Source organism: Polypterus senegalus, chromosome 15 (genome assembly GCF_016835505.1).
Source record: "Polypterus senegalus isolate Bchr_013 chromosome 15, ASM1683550v1, whole genome shotgun sequence".
NCBI lineage: Eukaryota > Metazoa > Chordata > Cladistia > Polypteriformes > Polypteridae > Polypterus > Polypterus senegalus.
Genome location: NC_053168.1, coordinates 32,531,041 through 32,547,469, shown reverse-complemented (window position 1 = coordinate 32,547,469; position 16,429 = coordinate 32,531,041). Strand labels below are relative to the sequence as shown.

Sequence of the window (16,429 nt, the reverse complement as noted above, 5' to 3'; positions counted from 1 at the left end):
CAGTCAGATGTAGAAACCCTGTTACTTACATTGCACAGAAGGCCTCTTTATGTTACTTGACATCTTTCCTCACTACAGGTACCAACCAACAGTTCCTTGGGGTGCTGCCAGTACAGGTGTCAGCCACCTTTTGGTCACATCTCTGTATTACCAATCCATCAGAAGTGGGTAGAGTAGCCAAAAATTGTACTCAAGTAAGAGTAGCGTTACTTCAAAATAATATTACTCAAGTAGAAGTAAAAAGTAGTCCACCAAAAACTTACTCAAGTAAGAGTAAAAAAGTGCTTGGTGAAAAGACTACTTATTTATTTTTTAGAAATGTTTTAATAAGACAGACAAAAATATAAAATAATGTGCAAATTCTGCTATTTCCAAATAATAAAATAAAAAAATGAGTAAAAATAAATCACACCTTTACAAAATAAAGATGCACAAATAACACAAAGTTCCAAATCTCAGTTTTTCACAACAACGTTTTTGAAGCTGATACCTACAGTAGGTAACATGTATGTTTGAACAGTGCAAACTACTTACAGTGACGGGATATCCTGTACACTGACAGTATAATACTGCTTATTCACTTTGTGGTGTAGCGGGTCCATGGCTTCAAAAAAAAAAAAAAAAAGGCCAGTTTCAAACCCATGAAGCCATGTCACTCTACGGGTCAGCACAAAAAAGAAGGGGGAATCAAAGATAATGAGAAAAGACATGACTTTAAAAGACATGAAAGGCAGGCTTGGGAACGACGATCTGGTTCTTGCAGTGAAGCTGTGACCGTTTAGCAGTGAACAGGAGCCCCGCATGACTAACAAGTCTCTCACAGGTTGCAAGACACAGGAAGTTTGTGTGTGGTCCTGTGACTACATGGCTGTGTCTGATTGGTGAAACAGTCATGCAGTAGATCCACTGGCAACTTCTCTCTTGCAAAAATATAGTTTAATGTATAAATGGAAAAAAGTAATAAGTCGAGTTTTGCTAAATGTAGCGGAGTAAGAGTAGCGTTTCTTCTTCTTCACAAATGTACTCAAGTAAAAGTAAAAAGTATGGTGCAGTAAAACTACTCTTAGAAGTACAATTTTTTTAAAAAGTTACTCAAGTAAATGCAACAGAGTAAATGTAACTCGTTACTACCCACCTCTGCAATCCACTACTGTAACTCTGATCAGAGTCCTTTTAGACTCCATGCTTCTGACCTGCCCTACTCTCATAGAAGTCCATAATCATTCATTGAGTCACCAGTTAGAATCAGATCAAAAAGGACATTCCTCCCAGTTAGATCACTCTTGGTGTCTCTATAATTTACCAATGTGAGTATTCAAGTTGTTCAGTAGGCCTAGTCAATAAGTGTTATGGTTTTTAAAGGTTGACTAGCTCTTTGGTGCATGTGTGCAAAAGAAACATAACTTCTCTGCATCATGAGGTCACATGGAGGTGAATGCCTTCTTTAGGAAGGCAAATTCCCAACTTTACAGTACTGTTTTGAACTTTTGACTACTTTATCGTCTCCTAAAATTTCTGCCGTACTGAAACTTCAGAGTAGGAGATACACCTTTTAGATTAAGAGGTTTGCTTCAAGAGCCAATGTTGTTCCTGAATCTAAACCCTACCTCTAGCTACCTGCTATTTTTCAACCATTCTTCTTCTTTTCTCAAATGAGATTACATGCTATATCCCACGAGCCATTTTCCATCTCATATGTGTAGGCCTTCTAGACTTATCACAGACATACTTTTTACTCAACAAGTATCACGTCCTTATATCACTATCTGTCTTTTGGGTGCTGAGCCTACATAGTGGTTCCACATTGTGTGTTCATCTTGAGCTTAAGTAGGCAGTGCATATTACCAGGAGCTTCCTGGCAGATTCACGCACCTGGCTTATTTTTTAATTGTTCTGTGTCTAACCCATGAAAATGTAGCAATGAAAAGAGTTGCCTATTCTTACTATACTAGCAGATGAGAACAATTTGAAGTTTACTTACTAAATGTAAACGTGACAGTACTACCTCTATTACTACCACTACTACGACATTGTTTTGCTCATTTTTTATTTGTGACTTTTTTTATTTTTTTTATTTTCTTAAATTGCAGTTCTTGTCCAAGACCCTTGTGACAATTTCAGATGACAAATGGACTAGTACGCTGGCAATTGAAATGGTTGGATATCTTACAAGCTATAATAACTTCTTAGATGAAAAGGTATCTTTAGAGACATTGCATTCATATTTTACTTACTGTCTGTGTTTATTGCCAAACTATTTTGGCCTGTTAAACTACTCTGTAGTTGTTATTTGTCTAACAGTTGCACATTTTAATGTGCAACATTTCTTTATAGAACTTTTTCTACAAGTGTATTGGAGTGACTCTTCGTCAGTGTTACAATAAAGATGTTGTAAGGAAACAGCTACAGGAAATGCTTTTGACTGCACGCCATAATGACTCCCTTGAGAGAGAGGTACTATTCCACATGCATTTAAAAGAAACATTACTAGTACTTTTTTATGTTCAACCAGTTTAAAAACAAAACATAAATATTAATTTTTTTTTACTTTACAAAAATGCTGATGAACTCAAATGCATCTGAGGTAGATTTGCTATTAACACTAAAAAGAGTTTCCCTAGTATTTTTTCTGTTATAGTTGACCTTCCTGAGTGTTTGATTTGAATGTAATTACAAATGGCAGTGTTTTACTGTGCAATTCTTACAGTATGAATGTACTATGTTCAATATGTGTTTTTAACCAAATGGGGGAATGAGCTGCAAGAAATGAGACTAACTTGTCTATAGGAGAATGTGATTGATGGAGAAGATGGTTATTTTATCTGTTGGTGAAAAAGGTAAGGAATTGCTATTTTAACTTCACAGATTACTGATTATCAGGGCAAGTGAACCTATTCTTGTTTTACTGATTTTTTTAATTTAGAAATTTGTAGTTTTGACATTCAGAAGTTATTCTTTTGCAGGGAATTGCAGCGGGTATTGGATTGTGTGCCTCTAAGCACCTTGATGACACATTAGGAAAACTTGAAGATTTTGGAAAGTCTGAAGCATTTAAAAAAGCATCAGGCATCTTTGGTCTTCTTAAGGTATTTTTTATTGCATACAGATTTCTTGGAGGTTTTTCTTGCTGGAATTTCATTGAAGTATTAGAAATTGATCTTATGGAACCAATATATCTTGGTCTATGAATATCTTGATTTTTTAGATATGTTCCTTATAATTATTTACCTTAACATTAGTGTTTTCCTTTCAGCCACTTGAATGCATTGCTGTAATTAAAATATGCACTTCTTGATTTGCAAATATCAATAGGGTCATTATTTTCATATGTACTGAGTGAAATCCTTACTTGCATGTGCAAATTGACATGAAACATGTCACCACTCTGCAATGACATGATTAGTGAGCATAACTACTGCACCTCAAAACTTCTTTCTTTCTTATCTAAAATAATGAAGAAATGTCAGGTTTTCTATTATACAGGGTGCCCACAAAAACATTCCTTGATTTTAAATGGTTACAAAATTAAAATTTATTGGAATATTCACCTTTGAGGCTACAGTTTCATCAACTCATAAAGTTTATATGGTATCTGTTGATTACATACATTCGATGTGTGCCCCACCTGTTACTCGACAAACATTGATGTGATAACCTGCTATCAAAAATGTGATTTTCATCATTTTCAATTAATGCCTGGTGATCGTGCAGAATTGATGTCACATTGCGTTGTCTGAAGGTTGTAACTTCTGTACCAGTTGCACCTTATAAGGGTGAAAGTGCAAGCTATTGTGTAAGATCTTGTTAACCGTGCTTTTTGGGACTTGTAACTCTCAGCTAGCTAGACACGTTGACTTTTTCGGGCTCTGCAAAAAGGTTTCTCTGACACGATTAACAACTTCAAGTGAGACTTGTGGTCGGTCTGAATGCCCCCTTTCTCTGGTCACAGATGCAACCTTCCTCAACAAAATTGTTATACCACTTCAAAATGGACTTGTTAGTCGGCGGATTCACATGAAGTTTGTGCCTGAAAGCACGCTGCACAGTCACAACACTTTTTGTTGTATGAAATTCCAACACACACCAGCTATGTTGCTGTCGGGTGACCACCATCTTGAATTCCACGGTCCGCTAGCGGTATAAGGAGTGCACAGAAGAATCTTCAGGGAAAAGAAGAAATATTTTGAGTTAATGTATTTGCTGTCATCTTGTTTATAAACATTTTCCAAAAAGTTTTCATTTTGTAACCATTTAAAATCAAGGAGTGTTTTTGTGGGCACCCTGTATATCATTGAATGTGATTTGATTGTAAACCTCAGTGAAATGATACAACAGGGACAAAAAGAAAATTAGTTTCTTGACAGTTATACTCATATAATTAACAATAGATATAAAAGACTCATTCATTTTTTTCTCTAACTGTCCTGTTATTCTCTTCTTATTAAATCCTATCTGATATTCACATCCTTTCCTCTGCCCCCTTTATTTGAAAAACTCCCCAGAAGAAGCTGTGTGGAAAATTAAGATTGCTAAACAAGAATCAGCAAAAAAAGAGTGTGGATGTTGGTTCTTTACTCACCAATAGTCCATAGTCTCCACATTTGTTTCAAATATCCCCTCTCTCTGGGCTTGTGTTTACGGTGGAATTCCATCACTTCTAGGTTTGGTTGATTTCATTTTCTAGAAATCCACTTTTCATCAGATTGTCTTAGTCCCCTCACCATCTGACCTGGACCTTGTTAAACTGGATGACATCAGAGCCAGGATTAACACCTTGGTCTTCTCTTTTCGTTAGAGAGCTAAGATTGGTATTGGCCCTGAATTTTACATTCACAGTGTAAAATCCTGTCTGGTGGAACTAATATAGTATGTGTATTAATCAGAGACCGTGAGTCTTTCCTTCTGATGACATGGCAATGTTCCAGTATATGTGTTGCGAGTGTTTTAGATGCACTGTGAAAGTAAAATTCAGGGCCAATACCAAGAGTGCCAGAGAGCTGTCTGAATCTTGGCTATCTAATGAAATGCTAGTACTAGACACCTGGACTTGACCCCAGCATATCTAGGCATTGTGGGTTACTTCAATCACAAATTATTTATTTCTGTTTTTCTTTAACTTTTCTGTAGATGCAGACTGTTCAACTTTCAAAATATTAAGTTAACTAGCCGATGCCCGCCGTAGCATACAGTGGTGTAAGAATAGGAACGGAAAACGGTGAGAAAGGAATTCTGAAATCAAGCAGAAATAAATACTTTTTGAAAGATGCAGTTGTGTATGGGTGTTTTGGTGGAGACAACAGATAATGAGTCGAAAGATCTAACCCTAGAAAAAGCTATGTACAACTGACTGTGGCTGAAGACTGGTTGTTGTAGATTAACGCAAATCTTTGCAAACGTTTGTCCTTGGGACTTGTTGATAGTCATGGAGAAGGCGAGTCTGAGTGGGAATTGTATGTGTTTAAATTTAAAAGGGAGATTGGTGTCGGAAGGAATGAGAGAGTTTCTGGGAATGAAGATTGTTTCAGAATTTTGGATAGCGATCAGTTTGCACTCAATAATATTTGTATGTATTCAGGTAACGATGAGTCTTGTTCCGTTGCAAAGACCTTTTGATGGCATAATGTTTTGGAGGAGCATAACTACAGCTCCCACCTTCAGATGAAGGATATGGGAAGATATGCCAGTTGGTGTGAGGGTGTGTAATAACTCCTGTGGGTACGTTATTTGATCATTAGGATCGTCACTGACTACTGTATCTACACTCTTGAAGGTCACTTTTTCACCCTGTATAAGATCATGAACTTTGTTGTTAATATGTAGAGAATTGTCGTTTGTGACACTCAGTATTGCTCTTGCAGCAGGTTCTTGGGGAGTCACAGTCAAGAAATTAATATCACCGTAAAGTTGAGCAACTGGGTCTTGTTGTTGTGGTAAAGGTATTTCTTCCGTGTCTCCAGTTATACCTTCCCCAACTTGAAGAAGCCATTGAACAAATTGAGTTTCACTTTCGAGAGCTCTCATATTTTTTTTGAGTTTTAGGACCTTCATTTCGTTCCACAGCCTGTGTTTGTTGATGCAAGAGGCAACAGTGAGGGCTCGAGAACCACGGAAGATAACAGGCAGTATTTGGCAGACATCTCCACCGAGAAGAATGGTTTTATTATCGAAAGGTGCGGTAGTCTGTCAACAGCTTGAAATGCATAACAATGTGTCATTGGTGCTTCATAAACTCCAGATATTGCCATGTATTCATAGTACTCCTGACTTGTTGTGATAACTTGACTTGCGTTGGAAAGAACAGGAAGAACATCTCCAAATCTGTCCCAATGTGATGCAACAAAATTTACTGCCTTATGTCGTAGTTAGAGTGCATTGCCTTCGTCAACCATTTGTGTCAAGAAATAACCCACTGATAGGAACAGGCAGTTGCCGGATCCCAGAATAGAGATGACATTGTACAAAAACCTGTCGACAGAGAAGATACTGTAGTTCCTTTTATAACAAAGGTTTAGGAAATAACCATCGCAGTATAACGACAATAGAATGGAGTGAAACCAATAGTAAGGAGCGAAACCAATGCCAATGGTCGAGAGAGTACCTTCCTGTAGCAGGCTCCCAGGCGCACACGTGGCCGAAAGTGAAAGGTCACGCGGTCAGGCTAGATATAGGGCGATGACGTGACACAAATGGGGTCATGAGAGTTGAGCGGGGAATGCGGTAGTCCGAAGGAGGAATAAGAATCGAGAAAAGCAGCGTGCGGGTGTATGGGAGGTCACAGGCAGCTTGGGGAAGGGTTTGGAAGAGGACGAATAGGAATCAAGAAATGCCGTGTCAGCTGCTTGTGGACGGGAACGGTTTTGAAGAGGAGCCGCATGCAGTGTGGGGAAGAGTTTGGAAGAGGACGAATAGGAATCGAGAAATGCAGTGTCGGCTGCGTGTGGGTGGGACCGGTTTTGAAGAGGAAGCAGGACGAACCAGAAGAGAAATATATATAAGAGATAGTGAATTGTGACAAATAGGAGGTATTAAAGGCAACCATTGCTTACAAAGAACTAATTTTCTGTTTAACCTTATACAGTCATTTTCTGTATAAATCTGTCTGCCTTTCTTCCAACTTTCACTGAGTCCACTGTATTTTATTATTTGTTGCTGATTTTAGTTCTTTACTTGACTGTGTGCAGACAATCTCCAGGCTGGTTTCAGTGTTTTTTCCTGCATAGCATGACAGATGTTCATAATATTAACACAATACTGTGCAGTTATTTTTTGCATGTATTTAATGTTTAAGTCAGGCTAGCTCATTTATATACAGCATAACAGACAAAGTGAGTACTGCATACTACAGTACATATGAATCCACATTTCTATATTGGTGCTGATACAAGTGAACTTATTCCACATTCTTTTTGCTCTGGTAGACATTTTTTTCTGCCACCAGGATTGTTTATTTTTATTATTTTGTCTTGAAAGTGTTATTGTGGAAAGTAAAATGCTCATCTGTTTTTCATCACAAGACTAACAGTGTAGTTAGCTTGAGATGGCAGCCTGAAAGTGAGTGAATTCTGGGGCTTTAAAAGCTCAGCTCACTCGTTCTGTATCATTTTATTTGTATGTACCCATGATTTAATTGAGTGATATCCAACTACGTACTGCTAATTCTGAAATTAATTGTTAAAAGTATTTATTTTTTCTATGCATAGATTTAAGTCTTGCAGTTTTCATCTGCACTGCATTAACTTTCACATTTAAAAAGAATTTGAAAGCTTCATATTTCATAGTAGTACAAATAAAATGTAGGCATCCTTTGCTGTATAATGATTACAATCTGTTTGAGGAAGCTTGCATATTGTAATCGGTTCAGTTAGCCAATGAAAGCTGTCATTTTACTTCTTATTGCATCCATAAAGGCTAACATGGCACAACACCCTACTACTGTAGACTTCTAGCAAGTGCAGAGGTGGCCACCAGATTTACATAGCAAAGAAGCTGCTACTTTTTTAAGAATGAGGGACGGATAGAATTAGGCCAACACCTAAGCCCTACACTATTTCCACCCTGACACCTGAATTTTTACAACACCCCTGGAAAATGCCCATATAGGTTAAACACATCCCAAAAACAAATATATAAAAATATCCCTTAATTACTATAATAACTATTTACAAACATGTTAAAGAAAATTGATGACAAAAATACAAACACCATGAACAAACCCCCATATGATGATATTTTTCCTGGAAAAAGTCTTTGCTGTAGGTAAAGAAAGTGGTTCTGGAAATGTAAGTATTGGTTAAAGGATGGAAAGATGTGGTGAAATGCTCCCTTTTAATAAACTGTTTCCCGCAACTTGGATAGTGAATACAGTCCTACCACCAGAGTCCAGATGAATAGTCTTCAGAGGCATGCTTCTTCTCAAAGAGAAATGGACTGGATTGGGAGGAAAAAGAACCCACTGCCATCCTTAAATCCTGTGGCTAAACACCATTCTTCTCAGCTACAAATGCCCAAGGTTTAGGAGCTGCTGATGATGGAGTCGATTGGAAAATGGTACAATCAGAAAGTCCTGCCACATCCTTCTCTTCTAGTTTCATCTGTACAGGGCATACAAACAAAAACTACAAATCCCACACGTCCCTCTGGATTTGTGCAAACCTGTTTAAAGGCACAGACCCCAATTTACATAGAGGAATCGGCGCAACCAGTGTTGTTATTCACATATAGCAATCACTCAATGGACATACATACACACAAGTAAAACCCCTGTGTGGCCCTGGTACAACTGTTTGCTGTTAATCTGATATGACAAACTGTTTTTTTGGGCATCATCTGTAAAATGTCTTGCAACATCACAGGGCAGCATGAGTTCTGAGTTGTGATGCAGCAGGGCTATGCACCGTGAAGTCCAGGGTTCAAGTTATGCCTTAGGTGCTATCTATTCCTTCTTGTGTTTTCATGCCAAAGGCTTGTAGTTTAGATAATCTAAATATATCTTACCAATAAAGTCTCTTATTTCTCAAGGCTCAAAACAGAGGTATTATTTTTCAAATCTGGCAAATTTTATAGCCAATTATTTGTTTTGAATTAGCACTTTTGTCATTTTTTTTTTATAACATTTTTTAGGACAAAAATGATGTTGATATTGAGAAGATGAAGAGCACTCTAATTTTGTGTTATGGAAGTGTAACATTGTATGCGCCAGATGATCAAATACTTGGAAGAATTGAACCAGATATTCTTCGTAATATTAGCAAGAATTTCAATACAAAGGTAAGATACATGTACACATATGAGCTTTTTTTTCCGTAATATACAGTTGTATAGATATAAGAGGTATAGGGTTACTTTACTTTATATAATTATTTACATTTTTAAGCAGTGAGTTATTATTGAGTTGGATGTCTTGTAGACACTTGTTATGGGCAGTTTATACGGGGGATTCTACTGTATGTTCACATAAACAGCATACTGGACTGGTCTGACAACACAGTGGGACTATACCAGAAGGGCCAGAGCAGACTGAGGAGACTGCAGTCTTTGGATGCATGCAGTAAGCTGCTGGAAATGTTCTCGTAGTCCGTTGTAGGGAGCATATTGTTCCTTGCTGTGTTCGCCTGAAGAAGCAGAAGCAACATGAGTTCAAAGGACACACAATGTTTGAACAAACTTATCAAGAAACCCTCCTCCATTACAAGGCTAACCCTGGACACACTGGAAGCTGTTGTGGGAAAGAGGATGGTGGCAAAACTGAAAGCCATCATGAAAAATCTCCTCCATCTCCTCCACGGGGCTCTCTTGGAGCACTTTTAGCCACTGGCTCCTTCCACCACTGCCCACTGCTATCTGGCAATTCAGTGCTTTCTCCCAATGTCCAGATCTAAATGCATTATTTTAGAACACAGTTTCATGTGGCAAATTAATATATACCATAATTGTGAAGAAACAACTTTGACTTGATAGGTACAAACTTAACCCTTAAGGCACTTCCTACCATTCCAAAGTGAAGTTATTTTAGTAGGACACATTGCAGTGATAGATGACTACTTTACTTACCCTTTGTACGTATCTAAAGAAGCCTTTGTTACGGTATGCATATGTTATGCGAGTCATAGATGTATTTTTGCAGTACCTAAATTAATATGTTACCAACTTAAAAAAAACAATTCCATTGCAGGCTTAAACTGTGCAAAAAGTATTTAGCTTTTAGGAAATTAAAAATGTTGGCAAGATCAAAACTTGCATTGAATTTACTATTATAACAGATTCTTGTATGAAAAAGTGATTTCAATTTTGTAAATCATATCTGAAGGACAAAAGTAAAAAAAAAAAATGATTGAAATTGTATTCATCAGTACCTGCAGTGCTTCAGAACTTTGTCTACCTACCTTTGGATTATATGGGTATTAGAAAGTTCATATTGATCACTAACGACGCTCCATATTCTTATTATCTGTATTTTAGTTTATGCCTTACACAAGTATCTAGAGATTTAGGACATTTTACTAGTTAAAAGGAGTATGCTATGTTTGATAGTTTTTAAAGCTTGATTAAGAACCATCAAAAACTGAAAAAATATTGTTATATAAAAAAGCATATTGGTCAATTTCTCAGAGGAAATAAATAGATATTTCTTAATGTTTCTTATGAAGTTTGATAGTTTGAGCATTAATGCTGATATGTATGAAGGTATTCTCTGGTAGAAATAAATGTATTCTTCTGGACCTTATATTTCATTTAAAGTTCAACAGCATTAGTGATTAGGTAAAATCAATATTTTTTTAGAATTTTTTTATGAATACATAGATAGCCCAATTGCTAACTAGTACACTGTCTTAACTGACTGACATTTAACAAATATGTCACATTATTACCTGGTATACGTTTTGATCGATATTTATTGTAAAAACTAAGTTAAAGTGGCTTTTATTTTGCTTTGGCACAGGAGTAAATGCTGCTCTCCTGTAAAGCACATTAAAAAATGTGACTTATTTTCATTACTTAAGAAAACCTAGTTACAACATGAATTTTTAAATTCCTATCACTTTTATATTATACAGGTTCTGGGGATTAAAGTAGAGACCAAGGTACACATAAGAAACATATACTATATTGTACACCTGTTGTATTCTTCTTTAGATACCTATCTCTTGCTCTCTCTCCTTTTTTATTTTTTTAGCAGTTTCTTGATCTTGGTATGAGGGAAACAGGGACTAAAATTATATTCTTTTATTTTCTCTTCTTGAGCTTCATAAACCACTGTAGGTATTGGACAAATTTATTTTGATCAATTTTTAAGCCATAAGTAGTAGCTTTACAAACTTTACAATTGTTTTGGTTAATTTTTGTTATTCAGTATACTGAGCAATACAGTTTAAAGTTAAAAGTAAGGCTTCATAAATGGAAAGTTTATACTTTTTTTTATTTTTAGAATGGTCAAATGAGTTCATCTAGCAGTGTTTCATGAGGCTCATAGCAGTTTCATAAAATTCCTGGTTAATCTAAAATTAATAACAAATTTCCTTTTCTATTTTCTACTCAGCTTCTGTGCTTTTTTTAACAGCTCTCTCTTAACTGCCCTTCACTGTTAATTTAAAATTGACAAATTTATCGACTTGCTTTCATGTATTTGATGTTTTACAAGTTTTCAAAAGCTAGATCCTTTTATTTTTCTTTGACTATTATGTAATCTGTTGATTGTGATGCCATTGTTAGAGTTATATATTCAAAGGAAGTATTGTACAATTGTACAAAAATATTAAAGAGTTTGGTCAGATACAAAAAATTAAATAAACTGGAGGTTAGCATTTTTTGCATGTAAGCATAATGATGCTTGCATTGATTATATGTTAGCCAGTTAAAAATATAATGCATTAATTATTGCTCCTTCTATCATCATTTTTAATCTCTCAAAATGAAAATCAATGGTTGAAGTATTGAAGATTTTAACCAAGTACTTTTTTTTAACAGGATTTGACTATGAAACTGAGTCTTATTAAGAGTATAGGTCAGATTGCACAGGCCATAAGCATCTGCACGCAAAGACAGAGCTACAATTTTACTCGAAAGCAGGAACTTTTGGGTGTCATGATGGTCAGTATAAGTAAATATTTTGTCTTTGTGAAAATTTAAGTTTCTATGTTCATATTTACAGATTCCATAAGTAAATGTAAGTTGTAGTAACCCATATTCTTTGAAATTGGATTGTTCACAAATACATACTTGTTTAAAGTAAGTCATTGCTGTAGTTTTATTTTTTGAGCATTGAGTTGTACTTGTTCTGGAAGCATGGTGGCACAGTAGGTTGGACAGCTACCTAATGGGTCAGATGTCCTGTCACATTAACATTGTTGATGTAAAATCTCCCACTCTTCCAATATAAACATGACTCAATACTGGAAGTGTAAAATAAACACTTTTGATATAGTTAATTTAAGACTTTGTAGTGTATATGTAGCAATTTAAAACGTCATTCTCAAGCCCAGTTAATCCTGTTTAGGGATGCAAGGTGCCAAAGCTTCCCCTGTTTGCACTGTGCTTAAGGTAAGAAACAACAGTGCACACAAATAAATGCATGGCCCTCTTGTAAACATGTCTTTCCTCACAGTGGTGCAATTTTAGATTGCCAGTTCACCTCATCTTGCATGCCTTATTAACTGCAGGGGGCAACCAGGGTAATACAAGCAATATTATTGTTAATGTCTGGAATCAGTATGTTCACTGACAAGTTACAGAAATTTGATGGTACCTAGAGGAAAATTAATGCAGACAAGTGCATGTCACTTCACAGACCCATGGTGCTGGATCTCTGAAGTGATAATGCTAGTGTTCCACAGAAATGACAATGTATTATATTAAATTACTTGTATTGTTCAGAAATAATAGTAATTAGTGTTATTTTTTTTATGTTATAATCACTAAAACAAACAATTTACTGAGTGACTTTGAAAGTTTCTCCGCTTTATTTTAATATAAAATAAACAGTCTCAAGGAAAATATTAGGTATAATCATTTAACTTACTTAAAACTTGTGAAGCGTACAAGAACAATTAACACATAAAAAATAAACCTACACCGACTCTAGTGAGAGAATCTGCTATTTCATGGGGGAGCCAAAATGTGGCACTACTTCGCTATGAAAATTTTTTTTATTCCCACTGTAAAATAACACTTGATTTGGAAATAAAATAACACTGTCTAGTGTAAAGTATGAGAATCGGCTCTCAGAAGTCAACTCTAGACACCAAACCAGGAATTTTATCTCTGAGTAGTTTGCAGTTGTGAATTTGAATATCATACCCTGGCATGGTCTATTTTGAGACTCTATTATCGTCATGTCTTTATGAAGTTTCCTTCCAGCATGATATTCCAGGTATATCTATACATCTTTAAAAACTGTTTATTAGAGATTCATTTTGGAGTGTGTGTGTTATTTGGGTCTGTGATGGACTGGCGCAGAACTGTTTTCTGCCTTGGGTTCAGTGATAATCTTCTAATCTCTGAGAAACTTACAATCCTGAATTAGATTTAAAAGGATTTCAGAATAATATGTAATGTTTTTTTACAAAGTGTTCTTTTCATTTACATTTATGTAATAAATGTAAAATAATAATGGACAATCTCCATACTTGTATAACAAATGTGAATAAAGCACTACCCTATTTTTTGAGTCAACACTGGAATACAAGTGCAAAGTATATGTATTTATTCTTTCTTCTGATAACAGGATTTTATCAAGTCTGAAGCAGCAGAATCTCTGAAAACTCCTGTTCGTCAGCAAGCAATGACTACATGTTCCCACTTGGTGTATCCTTTTCAGTAGATCCAGATTTACTAAATATTTACAATGATATATATATATTTATCATACTGTAAAAATACAGTTTTTCTTAAGTTGTGCCTAAAATGCACTTTGGTTTAAAAGATTTCATATTAAATGGTGTTTGACACATCATTTTTTGTGAAATTCTCTTTACTCTGCAATATAATAAAGGAAGTATTTTCTTTCTATTTTAACAGTCAAATTCCTTAATAATTAAATGATTAATTAATTATTAATTAATGAATTGAACAAATAAAACTTTTGCAAAAATCTATAAACTATTAAGATAATTGTTGACCTTTGCTAGATTGTTAAATTTATGATTAGCATGATCGTGATACTCATTTGTTCCAAAAAAACAAACAAAAAGGAATCTATATTTTGTGTCCGGATTTGTCTTTGACAAATTATTCAGAAAACTTGATCCCATCTTAAATGAAAATGAAAACTTCGACATGATTGAGAATAGTTTAAACAGTGTTTTTAGTATTCCACCACTAGACTCTGAAAAGAACAAAGATGATGAAATGTTGGATGTACAGAACTTTGAGGTACTCTTTTATTTTTTTATTTTTTTAAGATGTGTTTGGTTTATGATAGTTTCATGTTAGCTTCAATTTCTTGCCCAAGGAAGCTAAATTGTATCATATTGCAAATACTGTAGTATTGTAAAATTATAAAACAATTTAGTTTGTTAAAGTACAGTATGTTTTACCTAATGTTGTTTGATAGCATATTGGCACATTTCAAAGTCATATATATTTATATAATAATCTCTTGTTTGTTTTCTCTCTGTTTTAAGACACTATATGCTGACACATTCAGTGCACTTCAGGATTTGTTAAAAAATGTACTTAGTCGAGACCTCAGTCCTGACGGTTTGCAAAACATATTTAAGGTAAGCAGTTTCTAAGGGTAAACGTTTTTCTAGTGTTTTTACAAAACAATATTCGAAATCTGGAAATCACGGTTTAGAAACTAAGTGACTGCTTTGTTGATAGCAAAATTCTTAAGCATTTAGAATGTGCAATAAGGCATAGAAGAATTATAGTATCCAGCAGGGGACATAAACTCCTCAGGAAAGTGTTCTTTAAAAAATATCAGCTTTTTGGAACTGATAAACTCACCCCTTCCGAAGTGTCCACAGTTGACATTTTTAAGATAAAGTGTGTTGTTGGGGGTCCTGATAGTTGTGTGCCCTCTTTAGTGGAGCAGGAGCGATGGTCCATGGGATAGGCCACAGTGGAATACCTTTTTCATTCAAAGTGAAGCTTCATCTTTTGCTGTCTCTGCATTGGCCATGTCTAGAGAGAGAATAAATTGGATCCTTGCACAAAGAGATTCTTGCAGTTAAGTTAAAGCTGATAAGCCAAGAGGACCATGGCTGCAGAAAAAAAAATACAAATTGAAGTCCTCCCCCAAAATATGGAGAAGGATGAGTTACTTATTTCATCCATGCTTCAGAGAGAAAAATGATTTCTAGTATTAATTGGAGTACACTGTGATTTTGAGTACAGAATCATTTTGAAGATTGAAAGGACTCGCAGGATCAGATTCTTCCAAGTCTTTAATTTTCATCATCAGGTTTTTTAAATTTGTCAATTTGATAATAAGTGTTGGCTGAGTCCCATATAATGTCTGAGATTGTCTTACAACAAAATCTGCTCGTAACACAGACCTCTGTCTGTTTTTCATAAGTTGATCCATTCTGATCAGACTGGTTTAATTCATTCCCGTTTTGCCTCAGATAATCTCAGAAGAATGCTTCATAGATTTCAATGCAGCACCTTCCTTTTCTTCCACTGCAGCTTTACTCTCCCTCAATGCTGAAAAGGCATTTGATTGGTTAAATTTGGCTATTCTCTGGCATGTTCTGGACTAGATGGGATTTAGTAATGAATTTGTGGGCATGATTAAAACATTTTACTTCACTCAGCTGCGCTCTCTTTTTGGCACATAAAGAGATGGTGTTCGATGTTAAGTGGGGAAAAGTTATTGGATGAAACTAAGAGCACATCCTATATCAGTTAAAACGATGTTAAAGCCAAGAAGAAAATGTAATACTGTTAAATATGTCAGACTGTTAAGGTGCAGTACAGCAGTAGTGCTTCATCTCTTGCAACTTTTTGTAAGTGTTCTGTTTTCACCTCTGCAGTGGCATTATGTATGAATATCGCTGGTTAGATCTTCATTCTTGATCCAGTGCCAGAAGCCGATCAATTAAGAACATCAAAACTGTTCTAATAAAATAGACTATTGAAAGCAGCTAACCTTCTATATTATTATCAACATCTCACGTGAAGTTTATTTGAAAAAAATGTATGTTGGTTATCTTATTTACTTAGCACATTGAAAGCTGGCTCAACTCCCCACGAGAAACCGAACGAGAGAAGGCAACAAGATTAACTTCAGAACTGCTGGATTTTTACCTGGCGAACCTAGTTGTTAAGGTGAGGGTCTTTGTTTTAGTGTTGCTATAAATTTGTTCTTCATTTTGGGAATTAAAAGCATACATTTTCCCAGTTTGTCCCATAGGAGTGAATTAAGGGCATAATTTTGGGGCTTATCACAAAGAAAGACCATAAGTGTGAAATATAAAATACAAATAATTAG

At 35.5% G+C, this 16,429-nt stretch overlaps 1 protein-coding gene across 2 annotated transcripts in view; it reads left to right on the top strand.

Moving 5' to 3' along the window:
* mroh1 (maestro heat-like repeat family member 1) overlaps nt 1-16,429 on the top strand; it is a 126,117-nt gene that overhangs the window by 68,184 nt on the left and 41,504 nt on the right. The window contains exons 19-28 of one of the 2 annotated variants that reach the window (XM_039737600.1): nt 2,091-2,198; nt 2,335-2,454; nt 2,964-3,086; nt 9,121-9,267; nt 11,055-11,081; nt 11,965-12,087; nt 13,721-13,800; nt 14,232-14,367; nt 14,619-14,714; nt 16,162-16,266. In XM_039737600.1, the coding sequence (XP_039593534.1) occupies nt 2,091-2,198; nt 2,335-2,454; nt 2,964-3,086; nt 9,121-9,267; nt 11,055-11,081; nt 11,965-12,087; nt 13,721-13,800; nt 14,232-14,367; nt 14,619-14,714; nt 16,162-16,266 (1,065 nt within the window). The remainder of the gene's footprint in view (nt 1-2,090; nt 2,199-2,334; nt 2,455-2,963; nt 3,087-9,120; nt 9,268-11,054; nt 11,082-11,964; nt 12,088-13,720; nt 13,801-14,231; nt 14,368-14,618; nt 14,715-16,161; nt 16,267-16,429) is intronic. The other variant, XM_039737601.1, reaches the window with a different exon arrangement.